Raw genomic sequence first — 25,261 nt, forward strand, 5'->3', positions numbered from 1 at the left:
AATCTCCAGCTGTTTTTAGGCTTCATCCTTTTCTGCAAGTCTCTGCATATCTCTGCATATAAGAATGCAGTACAGCCTAAGTGGGGGTTTTTCAACTTAAATAGAGCTTTGCAGATAATAATATACTTCTGTTTTTTAGATGTAGATAATCAGATGCATTCAGGCTTTGACTCAAACCTTGTACATCAAACGTAGGAGCTCATCTAAAGCAGGAAAGCATCAACAGAGAAGTGGCTGCTTTCTCTAAAGCTATTAAGGCGTATCCGTCACATCATAGCTGCAGACAGCAATCATCTAGATAATATTATCTTGTTTAACAGATGGAAGCTCAAAACTGTGTTGCGATCCAGACGCGGCTCTGGAGTAAAGTGTGTTAAAATGGGTCATAGACCATTTTCTAAAACTTCATACGATGTCCCCATAAATTAGTGATGTAATCCATTCAAACACCTCCATCCAGTTTTGAAATATATTCACTTTTTATGTATTTTTGCCCCCAATGTAATCTGGCCTAGATCACATTGACTGAATGCACGAGGAATGTGGCGGCATTATGTGATTGTGGTGCATAAACAGACCTTGTGACTTCATACTGTCTTGTTAGGATTTGATGTTCACTGAAGATGACTAATAATATTGTTATGAATCAGTTCTTTAACAACGAATTTAACAGAGTAATTCCTCTGATATCTCCCTCATATAGTGATACAGAGCTTTGCTGCTGCTGCTAAATTACAAACATGCTCAGCTGGCAGCAGTTGTAATGCAACAGATGCTGTAGCCTATGAGACAAATCCTCTTAGTCCATTTTGTAATTTGATTGTAGATGAGTCAGTCTGTTAGCCATGTTCCTCATCTCTGTGTCTAAAATGGTTTATGGACTGCATGGATGACCACTTCACTGCCCACTAAGGATACTGTTAGAAGGATTGACATTGTTTGAGTGTTACCATCCCACGTGAATACAACCGATCATTTTTTGCTCTTTACATAGTCTTTAACATAACCTTGATTAGCTCAGTCGCCTTAGCAAGTCCTAAAAAAGATTATTAATATGTATTATTGTGGTTGTTGTTGTTGTTGTTGAAATTTTAATAATACATACGCGATATATATTTCAGAATTTAAAATTACCTTGGCGATCTCTGTGCAACAGCGCCTCCTATCCTCCGCTGCCGTTCACAGCAGGCTGTCTGTTAGTATCACCCTTCTTAGCAGACTCCTCCTTCGCCATTTTTGACTGTAAACATCCTGTCGATTTTAAAAGGACAGCGGTGAGCGGGAGGAAGGCGACTGGCGCCATCTTGGCTGTTTTAATGAGTACAACAGGGAAGAATTTGCTGGGAGAAATAACTTAATCATTGGGGTTTCGCTCAAGAGGGGATACTGTCGGTAAGTGTGTTTGCAGCGGAAATATTTGGGCGCAGTTTTGTGTATTTTACAATAGGAAGTAAGCATGCATGTGTGAGTTTATTCACTGCGGCCTTCAGTGTAAAAGAAGCCGTTAGCCAGCAGTTAGCGATAGTATTGTGCTAGTGTAGAGGGAAAAAGTATGGGCGCCTTGTTCCTGTGCGCTTCACTTCCCCCCCTCACGTGCTTCGTTTGTGTTCTTGCCATTTTATAAAATTTGTGGTTTTGCTCAAATTAAGTTAATTCAGTTTGATCCACATTTTCTGCTTCACCGCGAAGCTGCTCACTGCTTCTTTTGTAGTTAGCTGCTGGCTAATTTAGTTCATCCCACTTGATGGCGCCGGCTATTTGCTGGCGCAGACCACTCTTTGGCGCTTTTAACGTGTTAAACTGTCTGAAGTGCGTGTTCAAAGACGCGTGGGGCTTTTCTAGTTAATTATTGCATTTTGGAAATGTAAAACGTTGTCGTATTATTGAAGTTAAGCGCCGCCAAAGTGCGACTTTCCACAGATAGACATGTGCATTTACAGTGTTTGCCTCGGAGAGTGGGAAATAGGCGGAACTTGAATGAAGTCACGGCGCATGTTTTGATAACGTTCGAATCTCACTTTCTATGTGTAGTTAGTATCTTACCAGCAGTAAGTAACAATTAAAGTTTCATAACTTTAATTTATTTGTAAGAAAAAAAGTATACGAAGTGTTTCGAGGGAGCTCAATTGGATGAAGTAGCCTCGGTAAATCCAGCTAGCAAGCCCCCTGCTTAATATGAGCGGCGGCTTTCGAAGTTGTCTCAAAATGTTAATTTGAGATACAATAGACCGCTGTTTATTAAATAGAAGCATTCTGATGGCATTATTATTTAAAATATGGGGTAGTGTCTTAACGACTCATGCGACTTGTTGCCCAACTCCGGCTTGGTGGCCTGGTTAAATTTTGGATCTCTATTCCACAATCTGCATGAGTGTCCATCCGTTTTATTTGTAATGGCTTGTTTTGTTGGAACATCAAGGTTATATGTAATTAAGCAATAGGTTTTATTTTGGCTTAAATATTCAGCATATTTCTGACCAAATGATAGTTGCAGCGTATTACTAAGTAATAATCGTGTGCAACTATCCAGTGGTGTTTTCTTCGACTTTTTCAAAAAGTAGATTTGACTCTTAATCCCACATTAAGAACAGTCAAAAGTGTTGAGGATTGTATTGTTGAAGTAGGGCAAAAGATGCATTGTTTTTCCACAAATCCTAAGGGATGGTAATGCTTTTGTCTTGACTTTTTTTTTTTTTTTACTACTTTATTATGTTTACAGGTAAATTATACCACAGGGGTGAGCGTGTGACCCAGGAGAAGCAGGGCAATGTTCTACGCCCACTTTGTCCTCAGCAAACGTGGGCCGCTGGCCAAGATCTGGCTGGCGGCCCATTGGGACAAAAAGCTGACCAAGGCCCATGTGTTTGAATGCAACCTCGAGAGCAGTGTGGAGAGCATCATCTCACCCAAGGTAACACAACAAAAATAGTCTCAGGTATTCTGGTGGTTCTACTGTAGACTTTTCAGTCCACTTTCTATGCTTGTTTTGATCTTGAGCTGGTGAAATACTAAAACAGGACAAATAACCCTGTAAAAATTTATTTTCTTTGAGCATTTTGGGCACTTTTGTTTTTTAGGTGAAGATGGCATTGCGTACATCAGGCCACTTGCTCCTTGGGGTGGTGAGAATTTACCACAGGAAGGCCAAGTATCTGCTTGCTGACTGTAATGAAGCTTTCATCAAGATCAAAATGGCTTTTAGACCAGGTAAGGTCTTTTTTCTGTTTCTTGAAGTTTTGATCCGTTTTCCCCAAATAAATAAAAACATTTTCCAGCCCATTGCTGTGGTACTGACTTTGATCCATTGTGCTACACCTCATAAATAAGAACCACATACAAAGTTGTGTGTTTAAAACTACGTTGCTGCTTGTCTGTGTTCAGGTGTAGTGGATCTACCTGAGGAAAACAGAGAGGCAGCGTACAATGCTATCACCTTACCTGAAGAATTCCATGATTTTGACCAGCCACTTCCAGATCTGGAGTAAGTCAACTATGTAAACGACTCTTATTTTGTAATTTCTACCAAATACTTTTGTCAATTATAGGATGCAGTGTAAGGTCTGTGTTTTCAGTCCTTGGTGTTAAGTATGACAGCAACGCATGCCCCCAATTTTTGCTTTCATCAACCATTTTTATTGTCAGTGAAGCCCATCTCATTGCACAATTGCCATCATTACACAGATTGTTCAATAACAGAAAGATGAAAACTTTGTAAATAAGAGCAGCTATTTGGTGATTCAAACAGTGGTGACAAAGACCAACATGGGCTATTGTAGCTAATGGAAGTCTGTATACTACATAGAAAAATGTAGTTCTGCAAGTTGTATTGTAAATAAATGAATAAATAAATACTGCAATTAACAACAAGTATATTGAGTTTCAGTGATGGGCTGACATGGAGGCTTTATAATAACGTCATAGGCAACTGTTTGACTCATCTCTAATACCTTTGTTTGCTTTCTCCTTCAAATAGTGACATAGATGTTGCTCAGCAGTTCACCCTGAACCAGAGCAGAGTAGAGGAGATCACCATGAGGGAAGATGTTGGCAACCTGAGCCTCTTGCAAGACAATGACTTTGGTAGGTCATTATTTATGTCCTCATGTGTACACACACACATCGCACAACCCAACCATGGTAATGGTCACCACACTTGGCAAATTTAGATTTACTAATTATGTCTTTGTTATCCATTGGGGTTTGAAATGTTTAATTCATTTCTGTGTAATGAGAAATGTGGTGTATATTTTATAATATCTGCTGTACTCCTCAGCTGACTTTGGCATGGACGACCGAGAGATGATGCGTGATGCCAGCACATTTGAGGAGGATATAATACATGGTGCGACGGCTTCTAACCTGTTGCTTGAGGCTGAACCTGGTCCAGCTAATCTTCCTGACAAATCCAACCACATGGAGTATGATGACTTTGGGGACGGCTCCATGGGCAACAGTGATGGGGGGATGCTGGGTGAGAAGCATATTTGTTTACACATTGGGATCTGGTGACCGCATCATCATCACTGCCACATCATTCTCATACTTGGCAAACAATTCTTGTTCTGTGAGATATGATAACATGATAAAGCTAAATGTATTATTTCTTAGTTGACAAACTGCTGAGCTCTGAAGACGGCGGCGGTATCTTTGACGATCCTCCAGCTATTACAGAAAGTGTCATGATGCCTCCAGATCATGGTGATGATGAGGATGACTTTGACAACCTCCAGTCACGTAAGTAAACAAAATTGTAGAAACTATGGTGATAAAACTCCTCAGTTGTGTGCTGTTATAAGTGACCATATTGCCTCTTTTGATGCGTGTGTCCAGCGGGCCCAGACAGCCCAGACTCAGGTCCACCAGAGCCCCTGCCTGCCATGGCTGACCAGACAGAACAGACCACTCTGGTTCACAATGAGGAGGAGGCCTTTGCCCTGGAGCCCATTGATATCACTGGTAAGTCCCCGCTCTTTTGTTGAGATGAAAGGCTGCATTAAAGAGGAGAAAAAATTGAATTGAATTCTTTATTTATTATTCTTTTGTAGCATTGCAGTTTTACTCTTCTTTTTTTTTTTTAATTGCGGTCCATAAAAAAAAAAAAAGGGGGGGGCCTCTATAGTCAATGCTGCATAAACACACTCGCTCTGCAATTTTAAATGCTTAAAAGTGATTAGTTTATGGCAATAAGCACCAAGTAGCCACAAAATTAAAACCAACTACAGATAAAGTTAATAACATTACACTTTTTCTTTAGTGCTGTGATAGCTTTTCTATTTAATGTCTCTAGTTGTACTGAGAAATTTGAAGGCAGTGCTGCAAATTAATAGGACTGATATATAATTTGCTCAGAGCAATTAACTTTTAGTTTTACTTGTCTATATTTTGCAGGATAAGCCACATAGTTGCAGGTGTACACAGGTTTGATAGGAAGATAATGTCCTCACTTCCAATAAACATGCTTAGTGTAATACATTCTTACTCTCTGGGTAATAATGGGCTATATAGAGTGGAAGCATGAAAATACAGTGCAGGCTGTATTTACGGGCATATAGTACAAATGAATTAAATGTGCCATTTGTGTATACAGCTGGAGTGATTACAACAGAACCATGTTTGCTTGGTGTAACATAGGGGAAAAAACTACTAACTTCTCTGTAGACACAGCTTTAACATCATTAAGCACTTATCGTAATAATTTAATCTCCTAAGACCCGAACTCTTCCATCGCATGCATTTTTAATTTCTCTTTGATATTTGGGCATATTGGGACTCGATGAATGTAAAAACAAAGAATTACCAGATTTTTTTAAATTTTTTTTTAACTTAATTTTTGTTTCTAAGAAAAATGAGAGCCACATATGAGGATATTCGTTTAAAATTTTGATAGAACAGCAGCAGTATAATGTCCTCGTAAGTGGATATCAGGTGCTTGTAGAGCAAAATTGAGTATTTTGGTCTAAATAACCCAAAATGTGATGTCCACATATGTGGACGCCAGGTCCTAGGAGGTTAAAATTGTAATTTTAGTTGTAGGGTAGTTATGGTGAAATAACCATTGTGAACTTTTTTTTTCTTGTTTCTTTTCAGTTAAAGAGACCAAGGCCAAGCGTAAAAGGAAACTGATTGTGGACAGCGTGAAGGAGTTGGACAGCAAGACCATCAGAGCCCAACTGTCTGACTACTCAGATATTGTCACCACCCTGGACCTTGCCCCTCCCACTAAGAAGCTTATGATGTGGAAGGAAACTGGAGGAGTGGAGAAGCTCTTCTCTCTGCCTGCTCAGCCCCTCTGGAATGCCAGGCTGCTCAAGGTAACAAATGCTTGTGATAAATATTCATGTATTTGTGGGTAAATGCGCACACACATTGAGAACTAACACAGACTTTCAGCTGCCTGTCTGAAATCACTGCTAAGGAATATTAGCACTTTGGCGTGCTTATCACCGCTTTCACAACAGCAGTCCAATTCTCCAAGTAGGTCAGCCTCAGTTGCTGTGTAATGGAAAGGGAGAGGAGATGGAGTAGATTTATAACATAGTATTTTTTTCATTGGCATTCTGTTCAGATTGTGGGATTTACAATGAGAGCATTGAAGGAGCAGGAGGTGGAGGAAGTGATTGTTTTTGCCTCTTTCCCTGTCCTTTAACACTGACGTTACTGCTTCTGAATACTAAATAGAAAATGTGTCGATGCATAATTTAGGACAATTTCCTTTTGTCTCACATGAGTCCTCCCCAACAGTTCTGCATTTTTGTTTTAATACTAACTTGTCATATAGTGGTTTTTAAATGTGTAAAAAAAAAAAAAAAAAAAGTAACACCCGCCCCTCTCACAAGTTGTTTTTTTTTTTTTTTTACTTTTACATATCTGATACCAGATGTTCACACGTTGCCTGACACCTCTGGTGCCAGATGAGCTGAGGAAGAGGAGGAAGGGAGGCGAAGCAGACAGTCTGGATGAGTTCCTCAAAGAACTGGAGAACCCAGAGGTGCCTAGAGACGAGGTCTTAACTCAGCACAGAGATGTTACTGGTAAGTCCTGCTGGAAATGACGAGAGGAGATCATGTCATTAGTTGTGTTAAAGCCTCAGAAGGGAGACCATATTTCATCAAATAAGGTGGTGTTCACCTCGACAGTTGTTATTACTTTCAATTAGAGCTGGGCGATATGAGATTTTTTCATATCACGATATGTTTTTTTCATTTCAGGCGATAACGATATCTATCACGATATAAGCCAAATAACTATATTTGTAAGATTTAAATGTGCCGTTGCTCACAAGTAAAATGTGAAATAATCAGCAGCTTGTTTTTATTTAAATATTTATTTCCCATAATAAGTTCAACAGGGTAGATGTACTTAACTCATTCACTGCCATTGACGTCTATAGCCGTCAATTGCAGTGAATGAGTCAATGGGTTTAACTCATTCACTGCCAGCCATTGGCAGTGAATGAGTTAAGGAACATGAGACTTTTTCAGATAAATAAAGGCAAATATTGCAAACTACACAAAAGGCAGCCACTAAAGCGTTTAAGTTTCAAAATAGAACAAACAAAACAGACTAAATTGTCAATTCCACTTAGAAACAAAATATTAATTCTAAAAATAAATCTTAGTTTGTTTTACAGAAGAACAGACAAAACTGACTAACTTTTGTCAATATCAAATAAACTGAGAACTAAAAGGAAATTCTCAATCTCTCCTTGTTGTATAGCTGAGCTTTTCAAACAGTTTTAACAGTTACTTTAGTCTGACAAAAGCCGAATGACGAATTAGCGCTTCCAGTCAGAGACTGAGGCTACGTCCACACGTACACGGGTATCTTTGAAAACGGAGATTTTCCGTTTTCGTTTTAAAAAATAATCCCGTCCACACATAAAGGCAGAAATGAAGGAAAACGCTGCTATGAACATGCCAAAGCAGCAGGTGGCGCTAGACTCCTAACCGTGCAGAAATGTTGGCCAATCAGAAGTCTAGAAGCCTCGGTGGGAAAAAGTAAACAAAGCTGGGGCATAGAAGCAGAACCGAGTCGTATGTGTGGATGGACAGTAACTTTGTGTATATGTAAGCATTTAAACACTGCAGAGAGTAGAATTAACAGTAACAGTATTGTAGAAATTAATTTCACCGAAACAATAACGTGGCGCACAGTGTGACGCATGCACCAGTTTATTGTATTTCCAGACTTGCTTTCGGCACAATTTACAGTGCACGCTACTCTGTTTTTTGTCAGACTTGAAATAGCCGAAATACCTTCACACTACGGAACTTCTATGGCTCTTCCGTTCGACAATCTCTCCGGCATTGGAACCATCATCTGTTTTCTCTTCGGTCACGCTCGGTTGATTTTTCTAGTCGGCACACTCATTTCCTCCATTACGCGCTGGCTCCATTACCCGCTGGCTGCTTGGCTGCTTCCCAAACAAACACACGTGCGGCTTGGCACTTGTGCTGTACGTAACAAGTCACGCGACGTGATGCTGCGGCTGTGATTGGTTCGGCTCTGCGCTACTTAATTTGGATTGGCTGACCTTTTTTTTTTTTTGAGGACAAGAGCGGCGAGGTCTATCGCGATAGCTTAATTTCTCTATCGAGTAAAAGTTATATCGCGATACATATCGTTATCGTTCTATCGCCCAGCTCTACTTTCAATTAATCTCTTTCTTTGTGTCCCTCAGACCAGCCTATCATGGAGGAGCCCAGCATACTGGCAGCCTCTGCAATGGAGGGCAGCAGAACGGCCTTGGATGAAACTGTCATGCCCCCTCCCTCCACCCCACGTGCAGTCAAACGCAAGGCTCTTGACAAAGACGGCACCCTTCCTGTGAATATCTATTTCCTTTTTTTTTTTTTAAATAAATAAATAAAAATTATTTATGCTGTAAAATCAGCAAAATTACAGATGTCTAGTTTACCTTTGCATTGCGTATAACAATGTGCTGTTGTTTGTATCTAAAATGTATATAATGGACAGCTGATTCTTGTTAGATTTTCAGTTCTTAAACAGTGTTTTCCTAGACCAGGCTTAAAGATTTCACCTGGTTAGGGTCACATTCGTGTTAAATGTTATTTAATAGAAAGGTTCCAACAGATGAAGTTGTTTTGAATCTGTTGAAACATCAAAATGGGTCCAGTTGTAGAAATAAAACATTTCAGGTTACTGCATTTTGTATTAACTCGGTCCTGATTTTGATGTTTTCTGCTTTCTTTCCTTTTTTAGATGGTTCCCTTGGAGCCGCAGCAGTTGGCTGACCGCTCAGTCGTGCCTCAGAGGTTAGACATGCCTCAGGTGGAATTGCCCCCAGAGGAGAGTAGTCTCAACCTCACAGACCTTGTCCCTGAACTCAACCTTCTTGGGGAGAAGGAAAAAGACAAGAAGGATGAAAGCGATGAAGAGGTGAGTGGAAATAGCCTATTCTTTTATTTATTTACATGCAAAACTGGAGAATTTGTAGTTGACAGTGTTGCCAATTTGTCCAAAGTTCCCAATCAAGAGAAGTAGTTTTTCTGTCTGTGTGGCTATACATGTCTGGACCAGTTGATGCTAATCATTGTTTTGTTTTTTTTTGTTTGTTTTTTTGTACTTTAGGAAGAGGAAGGGCAGGGTGGAGATCAAGATCAGGAAGAGAAGAGATGGAACAAGAGAACCCAACAGATGCTGCATGGTCTCCAGGTAAGAAAGCTGTTATGGTGCTTACACATTTCTGAAAATGGAATTTAAATAACTAAGCCTGTTAGCAAGTAATAATGAAAAGGCTTTGGGCAGTTCACAGAGTGCTTTAAAAAAAAAAAAACAACAACTAACCTTTGTACTTTACTTGCAACATGGTTTGGATGGATTTAATCCATGGTATGGATTTAAATTTGAAACATGGTAGTCTTTTAAGAACTTTTCCTCACAAATTGACCTCAACAGTGAGAATCATCTCAAAGTTGTGTTATGTTTGATCATACATCTATTTAATGCTTTTGTCTCATAGCGCGTTATGGCTAAGACTGGTGCACAGTCTGTTAGTCTGCTGGACTTGTGCCGGAACAACAACAGGAAGCAGGCAGCCGCCAAGTTTTACAGTTTCCTCGTCTTGAAGAAGCAGCAAGCCATCGAAGTGACCCAGTCTGAGCCCTACAGCGACATCATCGCCACAGCTGGACCAAAATTCCACCTTATTTAGACATTGGAAGAACCAACAAACACTGCTTGCAACAGGCATACATTTTTGATTCTCAACTATTTTCCTTTTTATTTTGTGTTTTCCTGATGGGCCCCCCCCCCCCCCCCCCCCCCCCCCCCACGTCTTCTTTTTTTTTCTCTTCTCCTTCTTCTTCCCTGGGGGAAGGGGGGAGGGATTAGGCGCGAATGCGTTGGAAACTTTTTAAAATAACAGATTTTACTGTACTACAGATTGAATCATGCAGTATTCTTGGTTCAAATGGAGCGAGGAAGAATGTTTAACAGAATATTTATAAAGCAACATTTTTCAGTCACCAATTTGTAAACTTTCAAGTTAAATTTCTATTGTCTGCTTATTCCTTGAGTTTTGTATCATTGCCCCTGTTTCAACTGAAATATTGCAGATTTTAGATAAAGCCCCCCAGTGTACTTTTCAATAAAACATCCTGTAATGACTGTCCATGTTCTGCAAAGGTACTGTTTTATTGCTCAGAAGTGTAACCTTTCCCATCCTCTCCTTGTTGCACTTGTTCTTTGAAAAACAAAATGTTTAATCTGTTTTTTAAAAAAAATTGGTCAATCTTACCTGGCATTAAATATCACGTATCAGATGTATAATTCAGGAAGTTTGTCGATTAAGTTTCATGTAAATTTCTTTTTTGTACCTTTTTAAGTTTATGCTTATTCACCTCTTTGCATTATATAACTAGGTAATGTCCTTGTTACAGTTAAGTTCATTATCCCACCTTTTTAGTCTTTGGGTAACTTCTAGTTGTGATACATCTGTAAAGATTTGAAATAAAGTGTTTTAAGTACTTTGATTACTAACAGGAGAGTATTGATTCACCTTAAATTCAAAGGCTCATTTCTGCTTTCAGTTTTTTCTTGTTGCTTGACCATGTAAAGAAAGCACTGAAATGCAAAAACCAGAGACTGGGATCAAAAATACTAAATGTTACAGTTGTGAGCATAGATGACATTGTGGGCATAGATGTCATGGAAATGTAGGGCCTTTAATGGTTTTATACTTGGTAAGGAAAATCATTAAAAGGTTGGAACAATTGTATAGTAAACATCTTTAATGACTTAAAAAAAATGGTTCAAAAGTTTTAATGTATTTGGGGTTATCTTGAATGTACACTGTGTCAAACTTGTATGCACAAGCGTGTGTGTGTGTGTGTGTGTGTGTGTGTGTTAGTTAGCTAGCTGTTAGCAAGCTCTACCTTTTGAACAACCTTCTGGTATAATTTTGGAAGGATATTTGACCAGTCCTCTTTGCAGGATTGGTAGAGTTTATTTGAACTCAGGAATGGCTTTGGGGAGGCCTTTCTAGAACCTTAATGTTAGATTGCTGTATCTTTTAATCAGATTTGGTGTGTTTTGGGGATTGTCCTATTGAAATGGCTACTAACCATTTAGCTGTTGACTAGTCCTCTTTATTCACTATTACATCTGCTTTGTGCAATGCAATATAACAGTGCTAGCAAAATAGCTCCATATCATGTTGCTACCACCACCATGCTTGATAGCTGGTAGAGTGTTTTTAGGATTGAAAACCTCACCTTTACTTCTCCACCGATTTTAGAGCAGGGACTTGTTTCTTAGTTGACAACCTCTTACTTCGTGGTGATGTAAAACTGGATAGTTTCCATTTCATGGCGGGCTTAAGCTTTGATGGTTCATGGGTGTTCCTGAACGCCCTAAAACACTCTAAACACTCTCTCTCTCTCTCTCTCTCTATATATATATATATATATATATATATATATATATATACACACACACACACACACACGTGTGTGTGTTTGTGACCCTGAGTTTATGCCTATGTGGGTTTTTTTTCTTTAAAGTCATTAGTAGACTGTATAATCAAAGAAAAAGAGCAGTTCAAAGACAGCGTTAAAAGCCCCAAAGCACCATGTAGATCATGCACATCATGAGTGCATGTGAACTTCTGACCACAACTGTATGGGGATTGCTCCTTCATTTTATTTTGTAGCGGCGGTTGTCAGCATATATCATGTTAGGGCACTTGTAGAAAAGTATTATTTTACAACTCCGATGCGCTAAATGAAAAAACCCCCCAACAACTTCAACTGGAACTTCTAGACGAGAAGTAGATCGGATTCTCAGCCTTTGTTTCTACACGGACAGGAAAACGGGCGTATCATCACCGGAAACGTCCGTCGCCGAGCACTTTCCTTCCTTTTTCCGCGTGGAGCGCAACATAGATGGCATCGCGTAAGGAGTCCAGCTCAGTATCCAGCACAGCGATGGCTTCTACTGGCGGCACTTTGGACTCTCCCGTAAAGCAGATCCAGATTGAGGGACTGGTAAGTGTTAGTGTGGGTCTGTGTTACCAGCTTCTAACGAGCGGCAGAGAAAACGGTTGTTAGCAGATGTGTGCGTTACAGTGTGAGCATCATCATGGCGGAGAGATAGTACAAGGCCCTTTCTGGTTCTGTTTAAAGGGATAAAACGTGCATGGAGCCTTGTTATTCAGTTTTTGGTAAACATATGAAAAAAAATTCTGTTTAGAGATTCCAAACTTACTAGCAGACTAATAACATGCTAATAACAATCGTCTTTTTGTTAGCCGGTGTGTAGGTTTCATTAAACGAAAGGGGTGTTTGTTTTTTGCACCAGGACTTCCCCGAGTATCAGAATTGTGTTATTGCCGGTGCTGATTTTTTTTTTTTTTTACGATGTAAAGTGTTTTAGAGGTTGCATTTGTTAGCTGTGTTCATTGTGGCAGACAACAGTACCTTCACTGGCAAATCTGACCTTTGTTATAGACCCACAGAAGGCCTGTGTGCCTTCCAACAGATCCTATTGTCTTGATTAAATTAGGCCCTTGTTAAGTGAGTCTTCTGAAGCAGAATTTGCTTTAGATGATGTTAAATCTCTTGTGGCTAGGTTAACAAAACACAGTAAATAAATTCATTTTCCCACTATTCTGCCTCTGCAGCACAAAAACTAACAAGTTACTGTTCTGCCTTTCCTGTTGGGACCTGGTGATACTATTGTCTCCCGTAACATACACAGCTAGAGAGGCCTTTGTTTCAGATTTGTTCAGACCTAGGGTTCTTGGGCACATGTATTGTAACAGTGTGCTGGTTTGTGTGGCTATTGTGTGTACTTTGGACACAAAATTTACTTCCTCGCTGACTTGTTAGTAAGCTCTTGCGACTGTTCATTAACAGGTAAATAGTGGAACATGTTCAAACTGGACTTGAAACAATCCATGGCCCCTTTCCTGTCCTGTAGTACCTCTGCAGAAACAGCAGAGGACAAACTTGCTTCGCTGACGTTCTCCCTCCCTCCTGCCCTGAGTGGCACTGGACACAAAGCAGCTCTTTTTTTTCCTTCTTTTTTTCCCCAGTGTTCCTGAACGCAGTACCAAGACTTAAACTTGCCAGCTGCTGCCTTCCTTTTATCTTGCTCATTAAAGGTGCCCCAGAGTCCTAGGCTCTAATTTCAAATCTGAATATTTCACCTCCATGTGTATTATTTAGACCCTTAATGAGATTTTCTTAATTCCTTTTCTCGGCTTTATCAGCCAAACATTTTAATCGCAACACTTAAATTAAAAACAGTCAGGAAGAGCTTAGTGTGCAGCCTCATTTGAATGGAGACTGCTGAAGGAAGGGTGTCTATTTCAGGTGGCGCTATGAAATGCGCTTCACCTGAATGCATTGAGATGCAGCTGTTGCTGTCGTGTTGCGTCATGACACGCCTGTCAGAGGTTTAGCTGGAGGCTTGCCCGTAGACAGCATCACTGCTGTTGTGTAGTAGAACTGAATTGTTTCCTTGCTTTTGAAGAGGTTTCAGTCACTGATGTTGCCACAGAAGTGGAGAGCAGCACTGCAGTGGGTTCCATTAAACACCTACTGAGATCACACAATTGCCTCTGTTGAGAAGAAGCCTCGATGCACGTCAGACACGCGTCTTATTCTTGTACCACGAATTAAGGAAAAGTCAGAGTGCTTTGTGCAGGATATTTTGGCACCGTGATTTGACGGTCTCACTGACTTGAAAGGAAGGGAAAAAACAAAGTAAGTTTAATCTTAACATTTCATGTAACAGTCATTTTCCACTCTCAGCAAGAACAGTCCCTTCTGCCCCCCTGGGGTTTTTAGATAAGCCTCAGGTTCTTGAGCCTGTGCTTGACAGGGAGGTGTCATATAATAATGTAGTACAGATCTGCTGCCATGCACACAGGAGATGACTTGCTATCCAATGCAGAATCATAGCTTTACATATATTCTTCTACATAGCACAGAAGCTATACGTCATGTTTACATGCTATTTATTTTAATTTGACATTCAGAGTTCCTTGATACACTCGCTGAAGCACTCGCTGAGCAGGTACTTGAGCAAAAATAAAGCACGACTGCATCCAGTGCGGCTGCTCAGGTCAAACAAACTTGCATTGTTGAAATGTGAAGTAAAAAAAAGAAGACTCGGTCAACAATAATCAGATTTCAAGCAGCTCACTGTTCCACAGTTGAGTTGGTTACCTTGCTGAGAGGTCGGAGGAGTGCAGCCTTTTGCCGAGCACTGTTGGTCACGGTGGCTACTGCTTGTTGTTCAGTCACATCTTTAAAAAACATTAGTCCAGCCATGTTTCACCACCGAGTGCTTTAGATGTGCGAAGGGAGAGAAAAGGATGAGTTTGAAATATGAATAAAACCCTAAACAGGGAGGCTAATATCAATAAAATAGTAATAGATAACAGTGATACTCCCGTTTGTGGTAGTAGGTGGCTGTGCACACATGGGTGTGTGTGTGAAAGGAGGCACATCTATACCTAATATAGTAAATATTATAATATAAACTTTATCCACTGCTAATTAGTTGCAGGATCCCTTTGTGACAAATAACTAACAGACCAGTAATTAGCTGCCTCTCCAATGAGTCTCTTACCCCACTGTTGGATGCCAGCTAAACCATCCTGGGGAGCAGCTGGCTACGGTGGTCCCTGTTCTGCTCCGCAGCCTTGATGGAGCAGCACATGAACCAGTCCTAAACCGGCTGCAGGTTCTGGTTAGAGTGGCCCTCCAGCTCGCAGCAGATCCTCAGAGCAGAACAAGGACTATTGTTGCCAGCAGCAGTCCAAGATGGCAAAGCTGGACTCAGTCTGACCGTGGGATGAGAGACTCTGAGAGCCATGAGAGCGACTGGTGAGTATGCCAGGAAGGAAACACAAGATGGGAAGGGGAGTAGCTGTTTAGCAACCGAACTTTCAAAATAAGACTGAGGAAATTGCTCGTTAGGAAATTGCTAGTGGATTGCGTCATTCTTTTGGGCAGGAAAAAAAAAGGTGAAATGGGTAGATAGCCAGATATTATTGGGGCGGGACCTCTGTGGGGAAACCCTGGATAAGCAGTTAATCATATGTTTTGCTGGATATGCTGTGAATTCCTCAATCATGGCAGATTATTCTCCTAGCAATGAAAATACTACATGTCAAGGAAATTAATGGCTAGACTTTGATCTTAAATTAGATTTAAAAAAATTAATTAAAAATGACTAAGGTGTATTATGGTTTCAGATGAGGTGTCTCAAACATGAAACTGTGCACTGGTTTAGACCAGGCTGCTATCTTGATGGACTGTGCAGCAGACAGGACGCATGATATGCATAAATATCCTCACTATAAATTAGCTGTATTGCTCTGACCTCTGTACTTTCCTTTTAGTACATTTTTTGGATTATTTGTCTCCCCACATTGCTACAGCTGCTCCCATCGGTTGTTGCCAGAGTCAGTGGCTGCTATACATCAGTCTTGGACTACTTCACATTACACGCCAGACTTGGCCTAGAAAAATCAAACATGTTTGAGAAAGATCTCACCACGCCAGCAGGCGAAAGCTGGCAGATGAAGTGGGAATCTGCCGTGGTCTTCATCCGTGGCTTAACCCAACAGACGACTCCTGCCACACAAAAGTATTTTCTCTGTCAAATATTTTGCAGGCGGCGTTGAGTTTAGAGTCCGTTCACACTTCAGCAACGCAAAAAAGAAAATAAGGGTAAAAAAAACAAAACCTCATTACGCGATCGTCTCTCTTGCTGTACTTTCCCATAACTTGAGCCCCGTTGTGGCAGGAATATAAGCCCCTTTGTGTGAGCGAGGCAGAAGATTTATGATAAGAATTAAAGGCAGCCAACAGGGGATTTAGACCGCAATTGATTTTGCACAATTCAATTTTAAGCTTGTTGATTTATAATGCACTGTCCACATATCAATCTTGGGCCTCTCCACATGAGGTGAGATCACTGGGTTAGCTGCCGGTGTACTGGATCAATAAAATTATACGTGAGTTTGTGTGTGTGTGTGTGTGTGTGTGTCTGAGAGAGCGTGAGTAGTAGGGAGGGATGGTACTGGAAGGAGAGTTGGCATGTCTTTGTGGGCATGCAGGTTTGCACAGACGTTAAGCTTTCCAGGCTTTGCTTACAATACCTGATGGCATTTACTGAGCGCCAGGAAGCCAGTACTACAAATCCACTGAAACCTCCAGGCTTCCTTCCTTCCTTTTCTTGTAGTGCAGATGCCTCTTTGCTTCCTGTCTTTAAAGCATTTCTGTGGATTCAGGATTTCTCCCCCCCCCCCCCTTTTTTTTTTCCTTTCTTTTCTTTTTTAAACCCCCATCGTGTTTAGCCCTATTTGTTTGACCTTGTTGGAGTTGTTTTTGGCCGACTGTCCATCTCTCACCTCCTCCCTTTTCCAGACAGATGCTGTTTAAGTGTGCGATGAGCAGATCGCCAAGAGCTAGATAGCTGAAAGCATTGTGTATCCGTTGCTATCTGCTCTCAATGATGGAGGGAGACTAGAAAAGCTATTTGCTGGTGGAAAAAGGAGCCAAAGCTCAAAGGGGACCGGGGACAGGGTAAAGCAGCCAATGCCACTGTTCCTGGAGACTTCGACTGTAGCCCTCCTCTCCCCTGCCGGATTCCTCCTTATTCTTCCTCGCTCTCTTTGCTACACCTCACCTACTGCCCCACTGCTTTCTTTTTGTCATCCGTTCCTTCATCCACCTGTTTCTCCGTTTCACATTTGCACTATTGCATTTCCTCGCTACCCAGCTCCGCCACCTTGCTCCCCTCCATCGCGCTCCCACCCAGTTATTTTGCTGTTTCTCCCTCCCTTTCCACCCGTGTCTCTCTTCACCGACCTATTGCTCAGACCTTCCTGCCCTCTCAGTCAAAAATGCCAAAGCAGGCAGGCAGGGAATGAGATTTGTTTTTCTCTCCACTCCAACCCATTTGGTTTTTCTTCTCCCGCCTCTAGCTCTTTTTACTTGTTGCATGACAGAGCCAGCGCTCTATTGAAATAAATCATCTCCCCGGACAAGCACGCATGTGTATGTGTATGTTTGCGCGTGCACGAGCAGCTGCCCGAGACCAGCGAGGGCTCCCTTATGGTGGTGTTGGCTCTTTTGTTGTGAGCATGGCTTTAGGACTGCCACCCTGCTCCTATGTGTGAATGTGTATGTGTGTATTATTAATGCCTCTGGCTGTGACCTGCCCACACTGTTATCAGCGTGATTTATGCTCTCCCCCTCCACACAGCGCTTTTCAGCTTTTTGTCCTGTTCCTGTTCATTTAGACGCTTTACCTTCTCTGCTCTCTGCCATTGCTTTTCAGTTTTTTATTTATTTATTTTTTGCTTGTCAGTATGCCTGCCACATGTTTGTATTGTGCATGTGCGATAGTTTTTCCTCCGCCGTCCTTGGTGTCAGTATCACAGCATTAGAGCTTAAACCCACTCCTGAATCATTCGGAGGCTTTGTCCTATCGGCCCATTTTTATCTGGCATTAAAAATTAAATGCATACGATGATGCATGGACACTCTGTCCAGATGAAGCACGATTATGTGGGATATCGGAGTACGAGTCCAAATATACCCTCCCACTGTACAAGGATGGCATTTTTCTTGAAAATTTTATGTGTGCCGCCTCTTCGCTCTCCAGTGTAAATTGCTAAGCTGCACTGAATACTAACTGCCCTTTTGTACACACTCAAGATCAGTGATGCACCAGTGTTTGAGCCTGCAGGTGGTGCTTACCACAGCGGGCTCCAGCACTCAACCACAGTCAGTGATTGCCTTAGTAACTTGTCCCAGAATTTCTCCTAACATAACAATGGTTATTTTTTGACAATTTTGTGGTTTTTATGTAAGAGCTTAGTGGCCAGTGAAGAGTGCAGAATGCTTCATTATGCAATCTGTTACCAAAGTAAGTGGTGTTTTTGTTGTGATGTGGGGGTCCCTAGACTGGTTGCAAGTTGATCATTGGGTTACATTGGATTTAGAATCATTAATTAACTTAACATGCACATCTGTGGAGTGTGGGAGGAGACTAAAGCACCAGAGGAAACTCACATAGGCGCAGGGACAATAAGAAGACTGCTCTGAGGCAACAGACCTAAGCTCAGCTGTCTATTGGGAGAGCTCTTATAAATTTACTAGAATTTGTTTAGAAATGTTCTAGTTTTAGTATTAGAGGAGTTATATTTTTTCCCCCCAAACCTGTTTTACTACACAATTTCACATCTCGCTAGGAATCACCAGAAAGCCTGTTGATATCAAAATACGTCACTTATTACTGGTATCTCAGGATAGTGGTGCATGAGATAGCCCTCTTTTTCATAGTACTCTCAGAGTATTTTGAGTTTTTACATTAAATATCAGTATTTAGTGTCCCTGTGTCAGTATCATGCATTGTCACACAGAATTTCCTGATGCTTTGCTGTATTAATTTTTTTGTTTTTAACTCCCAGTTTTGCAATATTGTAGCTTCATTAGGGGATTAGTATGAATTGTTGATATGATCAGGGTTTTAGGCTCCTCCTACCAGAGTAATGAGCCAATGTCATGCAAATTCACCCCTCATCCCACTCCCAAAAAAGTAGACTTCTCTGTCTCTCTATCAGGAGAACTACAGACCGGGCTGATAACGAGTAGCTGTGCCCGTCACCACCCAGTTAAAACTGTATTGAACCTGAGCTGTGCACCTGTCAGTGCAACAACATGATTTTTCAACTTGTAATAGTTTTTCCAGAGGGAAAGTGTGTAATAGCTACGGGGGGCTTAACCATATCAAGCATCAGCACCTCGAAAGTTACACAAGCAGACGACAACCGCTTGTTTCTACCAAAAAAATGGAACTGTTTCCAGAGCAGTGTGATATTATTTATGTCACATCTACACATCCATTTCATCCTTGTGATCCATCACAACTGAATACAGGCCCTAGATCATTATTCTTTGAGCTGCAGGGTGCACACAGCTGTCTGGATGTATGTGTGACACTCATTATAGAGCAGGATTTATCTTCGGTGTTATCGTTTAGTGTGTGTTTGGAGTCTCCACAGCAAAATGTGCATAATAAAAATCACGAAGAGCAAAAATGATTGCTTTAATACTGAAGTGTTTCCTGCTCACTCTTAATGTATTGAATTTTGAAAACAATAAGCACGATTAGCGTGCTAGCCAGGTGCAGCAGTTTCACATGGAGAACTATGGAGAATTGGTAACATGAGCATATGACTAATTTGCAGATTAGCATGCTTCATGCTAAACACTGCTGCACCTGTTTTTAACCTTTTCCAAGGAAAAAACACAAGACCGTGGACGTTTACAGCACAAATTTGGTGTCTGTTTCAGAGCTGTTAAACCTCGGGTTACTATTCATATTTACGTTGTTGTAATTCTTTTGCGTAATGAGTAATGCTAACACTTTAGTTTGTGTATATAAGCAGAGAAAACTCTAGTGATGCATGAAGTCTCATTGTTTTTCGGTGGTTTTTGTTTGGTTTTTCTCTTGATATCACTTTGGGTGTTGGTGAAATCAGAAGCCTTGTGTTGGTTGTTCTTGGTGGGGAACTGATGAGAAATGTGTCATATGTGCTCTGCTGGGACAATATTCTCAGCCACAAAGTGACTAGAGTTGTACAATCAACCTAAAGTATATTAACTACACGTTACAATCATAACAACATAAATTCTTTAACTGGAAGTTCCTATTTTCACATTTCCTAGGCGTAAATCACAGGCCTTTATCATGTGTCTTTATTTGCATTCTTTTACTAAATCAAACCACTTTTCTGTACACTAGAGGTTAGACATTATTCTCTATTTGAAAATAAGAAAATTGTTCAGTGTGTTTGTACTGTGATTAAAAAATAATGTGCCAAAGAACAGAGGAAGACATCCATGTGACTTTTAAACAGCATCTCACACAGAAAATCCTCAACTCACACTAATGAGCTCAAATCAACATGGCGAGCAGGGAGACAACTGTATTTGGTACCATAAATCAAACAATAGCAAGAAATTACATAAATGCTATAAACGACAAGATGGATAAAATATTATCAATTCAGAAAATGAAATCAATTTTCAGTAAATGCCACTGAAAGCAGGATAAAGAATCATCAACCTCCCTTTCTGCCTCCTTTTCTACTGCAGCACTAATGTTGCTCTTTTTTTCCCTTTTCACAGGTGGTGCTGAAGATTATCAAGCACTACCAAGAAGAGGGCCAGGGCAGTGAGGTGGTTCAGGGCGTCCTGCTGGGCCTGGTAGTCGACGACCGACTTGAGATCACCAACTGCTTCCCTTTCCCCCAGCACACAGAGGATGATGCTGACTTTGATGAAGGTAACTAAAAGCAGTGTGCCTGCTTTCTGTTTGTTCCATCGATCTTCTCCTGCAGCTGTAAAAACGCGCGCACACTTATCACATCACGACAGAGTGTGAAATAAATACCCGTTAAGCACCGAGCGCAAGTAAAACCGTAAAATGATGGTGTCTCCGGTGACTGCGGCCGCTCAATTTATGACAAGATGATATTAAGAAATCTTCAGCAACATGGGAGCTGTGGTATTTGCTTATTGTGAAATTTTGAAACTCCACTGTAGATAAGAGCTGCTTTGTCATTTAAATTCTGGTGCGTGACATTATGAATTGCAAATTTGGATGATTAAGTTTTTAATTAACACAGTGTTCTTGAGTTGATATACCAGATGGCTGTGAAAACACTGACTTGAAACATTTCCGTGGAAAACGTATATTGTTTTTGGCAGGACAAAAGGTGTTGTTGTTTGTCATTAATTTATTTTGGCATGACTGACGTGTGAGCCAAATGTTATATCAGATATTGCATCAAACTAATTTGTTTTTAAAATTTTACAAGGGTGAACAGAAAGTCTTTGAATTTTGGGGGGAACTACTTTGTAGATTTCTGTGGAAATCTCATTAAAATTGACCCTTATCGCGCCACGTATGTTAGCTTATCTAACAGCATGGAGGTGGGGTCGGGGGAAGAGATTGTGACCAGACACCTGGGGGTGCTCATCTCCCTCAGAGCTGAAGGGGTGACACAGGTCCTGTGTTGCTGGCTGATTTAGCTTTAACTCATCTGCAGCGTTGCCGCCGTTCTAGGACCGGCTTTGCCCGTGATGTGGAGTCAGTTGGTGCATGCCGTGTTTGGTTTTAGAAGAATTACCGCTTGCTGGGACGCCTTTGTTTGCATGCTAACAGGCTGTCATCAACTCAAGTAACGCTCTCGTCTTTTTCTCCCCGTCTCTCTTCTGTTGCCGCGCTTGCTGCCTTGTTCCGCCCCTTCACACGCACACGGTGATAGCCGCAGACTGAAGTGACAGCAGAGGGTACAAATTATGAGTGAATCTAACATGCCAATAAGTTCACAATGGAATCACTGTGTGCTGAAATGAAAAGAGGGCACTAAATTTGACTAAATAAAGTAAATTCAAGGTTGTTATTATAATTATAATTATTATTCATATTTATATTTTTTGTTTTTTGGCTTCTTGTAACTGATTTTCTGAGATGATGTCACAGTAAACTTGTATCAAGAACGAACTGAATGTCTGTTTTCTTGAAAGTTTGCGTAAGATATCCTCCGGCGTCATGTTAAGGTCAATGCTGACTTCTAACTAAGCTAACTAGGTGCTGGGTGTCCTACCCTGTCAGTGCCAAGGGTTGATGCGCAGTCCAAGGATGGATTGCTCTAGCTTCTGGCGTTACAGGTGGGCGGTGCGAACGTGCACGGGTTTTGATTTGGTCTTTATCCGCACATGTTTTCCTTTCCCCTGCTGCTTTCTGTCAGCATTGTTATCAAAGAGTGTCATGCCCTCTGACTTCTGCCCTTCCCCTATCACACCTTATTGTTACTCTCTCCTTGTTAGCACAAAAAAACCCCACTGCATCAGACTGAGGGGTGGGAGGAACGTGAGGTGGTCCCGAGAACAGAGGAAAGGGAGAAATCCTGGTCTGTGAGGCTTCAGCTGCTAACGAGCAATAGTCAAAAATTCAGCGGCATATGCAAGCGCCAATGGTTGCTTAAGGTTGTTAGTGTCAGGAGCAGCTCACTCTCTCTCTCTCTCTGTGTGTCGGTGTGTGTGTGTGTCGGTGATGGCTTGTTGTGTTATAAACACTGGAAGCGCTGGATTTTCCATCTGTCATTCCCTTTAACTTAACAAGGGCTTCAGCGAGTAGCGTCTTGCCGTGAACTCTGGGAAATTTACAGAGCTACAATAGAACTCTGCTCAGTGGGGATTTTGATCCAGCTGTAAAAGGTGACAGGCTTCAGGTTTTCTGTCAGTATGGAACAAAATTCAAAAACGGAGATGGAAATGGGATTCATTCATGTTCTCCGTGCTTTCGACCTCTTAAACGGCAACAGCACATCATAAAGCAGACAATTCTGTAGCTACACAGCGCTCCCATCTCTCCGCTCTCCAAGCTGACAGAAAGTTTATGCTACGCACTTATGCTACTACACATTTAGAAATAAAATTGAAAAGCGGATTTAATGCCTGTACATTTGATCATTTTGGTCTCACACTCAAGCTTGAAACGTCTACACACACGCGCGACCAGTCAGGCCACCCTTTTCTCTCTGTCTCGTCGCCCCTGTAGCAATTGTTAGTGTTTCATCTGTGCTGATGCTGGGGCGGGTGACCTCAACCAACTGTAGAAGCAGCAGAACAACAGAGTTTTGTTGAAGAATGAATCAGACATTGTAACTTACTCCTGGAGACATTTATGTGGTACTACTGTGTTATAACAGAGTATCTGAGTCATATCAGGTCACAAATGCGTATTGAATTAAAAAACGAATTCTGTCAATGTAACGTCTGCTGCTATTGTACAGACAAACAATAGGCAGCGCTACTCACTGATACCCAGGCCATCTGCCTGTATCAAAGATTTTTAACCACGCTGAATGTTTCTGCAAATAAAGTAACTTTGCTGCAGAGCAGTAGCTTGGATAATGACTCAGAGGTAGTTGCTCACACTTGAGTTGGTGATGCTTTGTGTATGAACCAATCGGATAGTGATCTTAATAAGCTGCATTCTTCACTGAGAAAGAGGCTTGGAAATTTTCTTATGATGTGGTTGTAGTTGCCCAGATTGAGCAGTTTTTTTTCCACATATAGCTCTGCAAGCTAATGTCAAGAACATTTCAGAGCTGCAGTGTATGTGTGAACACAGCTATGGAATAAAGGAAATTAACTGAATGGATTGGCCTCGTGCATCAGCCAGCTGTCACAGATGCACGATACAGCCATTTGAGTCTGTGTCAGACCGATATGCGATATGAGTATCACATTGCTCCATCGCTACTTTCAATCAGTGCTCCATTAATCTGTACCTTGCTCTTTTTTTCTTTTTCTGTAAGTGGACAGAAGCAACACACACTCATTCAGACGCACACTGTTATACTGTAGACTCATGTCCTCTAGAGGCACATGGGTAACGCTGTCCAAAATCTGAACATTTTTATCAATTTTTGATGACTTTTACAGTGTTTGCTTCAGACCTATACCTTTTATTTCAATGCAGCCTTATCTCTGACCATTATAATGAGACTCTGATACATATCAGTTAACCAATACTCTCTGAGATAAAGCTGGAGATTTGGGCCTTCACAGACTGAGCTGACAAGCGTGTACTCTCTTCACCTCAAATCAGCCACCCTCAATACATTTTGCTTCCAAGGTCTGCATATGTGGATAGATTGGTGTGTGTGCCTTGTGTTTTTGTGATCTGTGTGTGTGTCTGTGTACACCTAAATCATCTTACACTGACTCATTGCCTGCTGGAGGCCCCTCAGATTAGAATTACTCCTCGAATCTATCTCGAAATGAACAATGGGCAGGATTGGCAGCTACGTGACTCTTTTTTTTTTTTTTCCCCCCTCCCTTCCCGTGTGTCTATGTGTGCCCGCATGTATATGCTATGCTATGCTTTCATCAACAGGTGCCAGTATAGAGCTGTAGTTACAGGACAGTCAGTGGCAGCAAATGTGACCAAAATGAGTGAGGAATGAGATAAAGAGTAATTGAGCACGCACAGCAGAATCGGCCTCAGATTAAAAAAAAAAAAGAGAGAGAGGAAAAAATGGGAAAAGAAAAAAGAAATGACCTTGACTTAACCCCAGCCCTCCTATCTTCCAGTGTCCTTGCACACACGCTTTCCTTGCATCATTGACAAAATGTATTGAGAGAAATGTGTGGAACTGCGGGCACTTATTCTCTTGGCATTTTGTGCAGTAGAGGCACTCAAATAGCATGTTAATGATGTGCATTGGCCCGACTCTTTTGTTGTGATATCAGCAATATTACAAAGCAGAGGTATTTTAGTACAGAGCGACTATCACAGGGTTTTCACTGGTGTATTGCAAATCCACCAGCTAACCGGACTCAACTCATCATCTGGGGGTTGACTTGATAGTGAGCGGGATCGAATCACGCACCGTAAAGGCAGTGAATCTGTGCATTTCTAGATATTTTAGACCAGGCAAACAAAACTGTTTATTCTACTTCAGTAAATTACTGAAACTGGCAGGTGGTATTTTCCCCTTAGTGCTGGCTAAAATTTCTCTTTGGGTACCAAATATTCCAAAAAACAGAAAAACACTTTGAATGTGTCATATTAGCATACTGTCCCGATTGAAAAACAGGTTGAAAGAGTTATTAGTAGTAGAAAAAGAGTAAAAGAACCAAGTAAATGTTATCATTTGATACTCTTGAGGGCTTGAAATGAAAGCAACTGGACT

The 25,261-nt window shown here is 41.1% G+C and overlaps 2 protein-coding genes across 2 annotated transcripts in view; both read left to right on the forward strand.

The window, feature by feature from the left end:
• The first annotated feature begins 1,277 nt into the window (after positions 1 to 1,277).
• Positions 1,278 to 10,282, forward strand: LOC146622510 (double-strand-break repair protein rad21 homolog A-like). Its single transcript, XM_085365190.1, has 14 exons — positions 1,278 to 1,392; positions 2,720 to 2,911; positions 3,078 to 3,207; positions 3,382 to 3,481; positions 3,974 to 4,080; positions 4,274 to 4,471; positions 4,609 to 4,734; positions 4,831 to 4,956; positions 6,088 to 6,311; positions 6,878 to 7,031; positions 8,681 to 8,826; positions 9,223 to 9,399; positions 9,592 to 9,675; positions 9,983 to 10,282. Exons 2-14 carry the CDS (start codon positions 2,768 to 2,770, stop codon positions 10,172 to 10,174), a joined length of 1,908 nt encoding a protein of 635 aa, XP_085221316.1. The 5' UTR covers positions 1,278 to 1,392; positions 2,720 to 2,767; the 3' UTR covers positions 10,175 to 10,282.
• A 2,108-nt stretch (positions 10,283 to 12,390) lies between these two features.
• Positions 12,391 to 25,261, forward strand: part of LOC146622511 (eukaryotic translation initiation factor 3 subunit H) — a 64,787-nt gene continuing 51,916 nt past the window's right edge. The window contains exons 1-2 of the mRNA XM_085365191.1: positions 12,391 to 12,506; positions 20,679 to 20,835. Coding sequence (XP_085221317.1) covers positions 12,405 to 12,506; positions 20,679 to 20,835 — 259 coding nt within the window. The 5' untranslated portion in view covers positions 12,391 to 12,404. The remainder of the gene's footprint in view (positions 12,507 to 20,678; positions 20,836 to 25,261) is intronic.

Source organism: Diplotaxodon limnothrissa, linkage group LG11 (assembly GCF_057381915.1).
Source record: "Diplotaxodon limnothrissa isolate DT_005_m linkage group LG11, D_limnothrissa_male_GT1.1, whole genome shotgun sequence".
Taxonomy (NCBI): Eukaryota; Metazoa; Chordata; class Actinopteri; order Cichliformes; family Cichlidae; genus Diplotaxodon; species Diplotaxodon limnothrissa.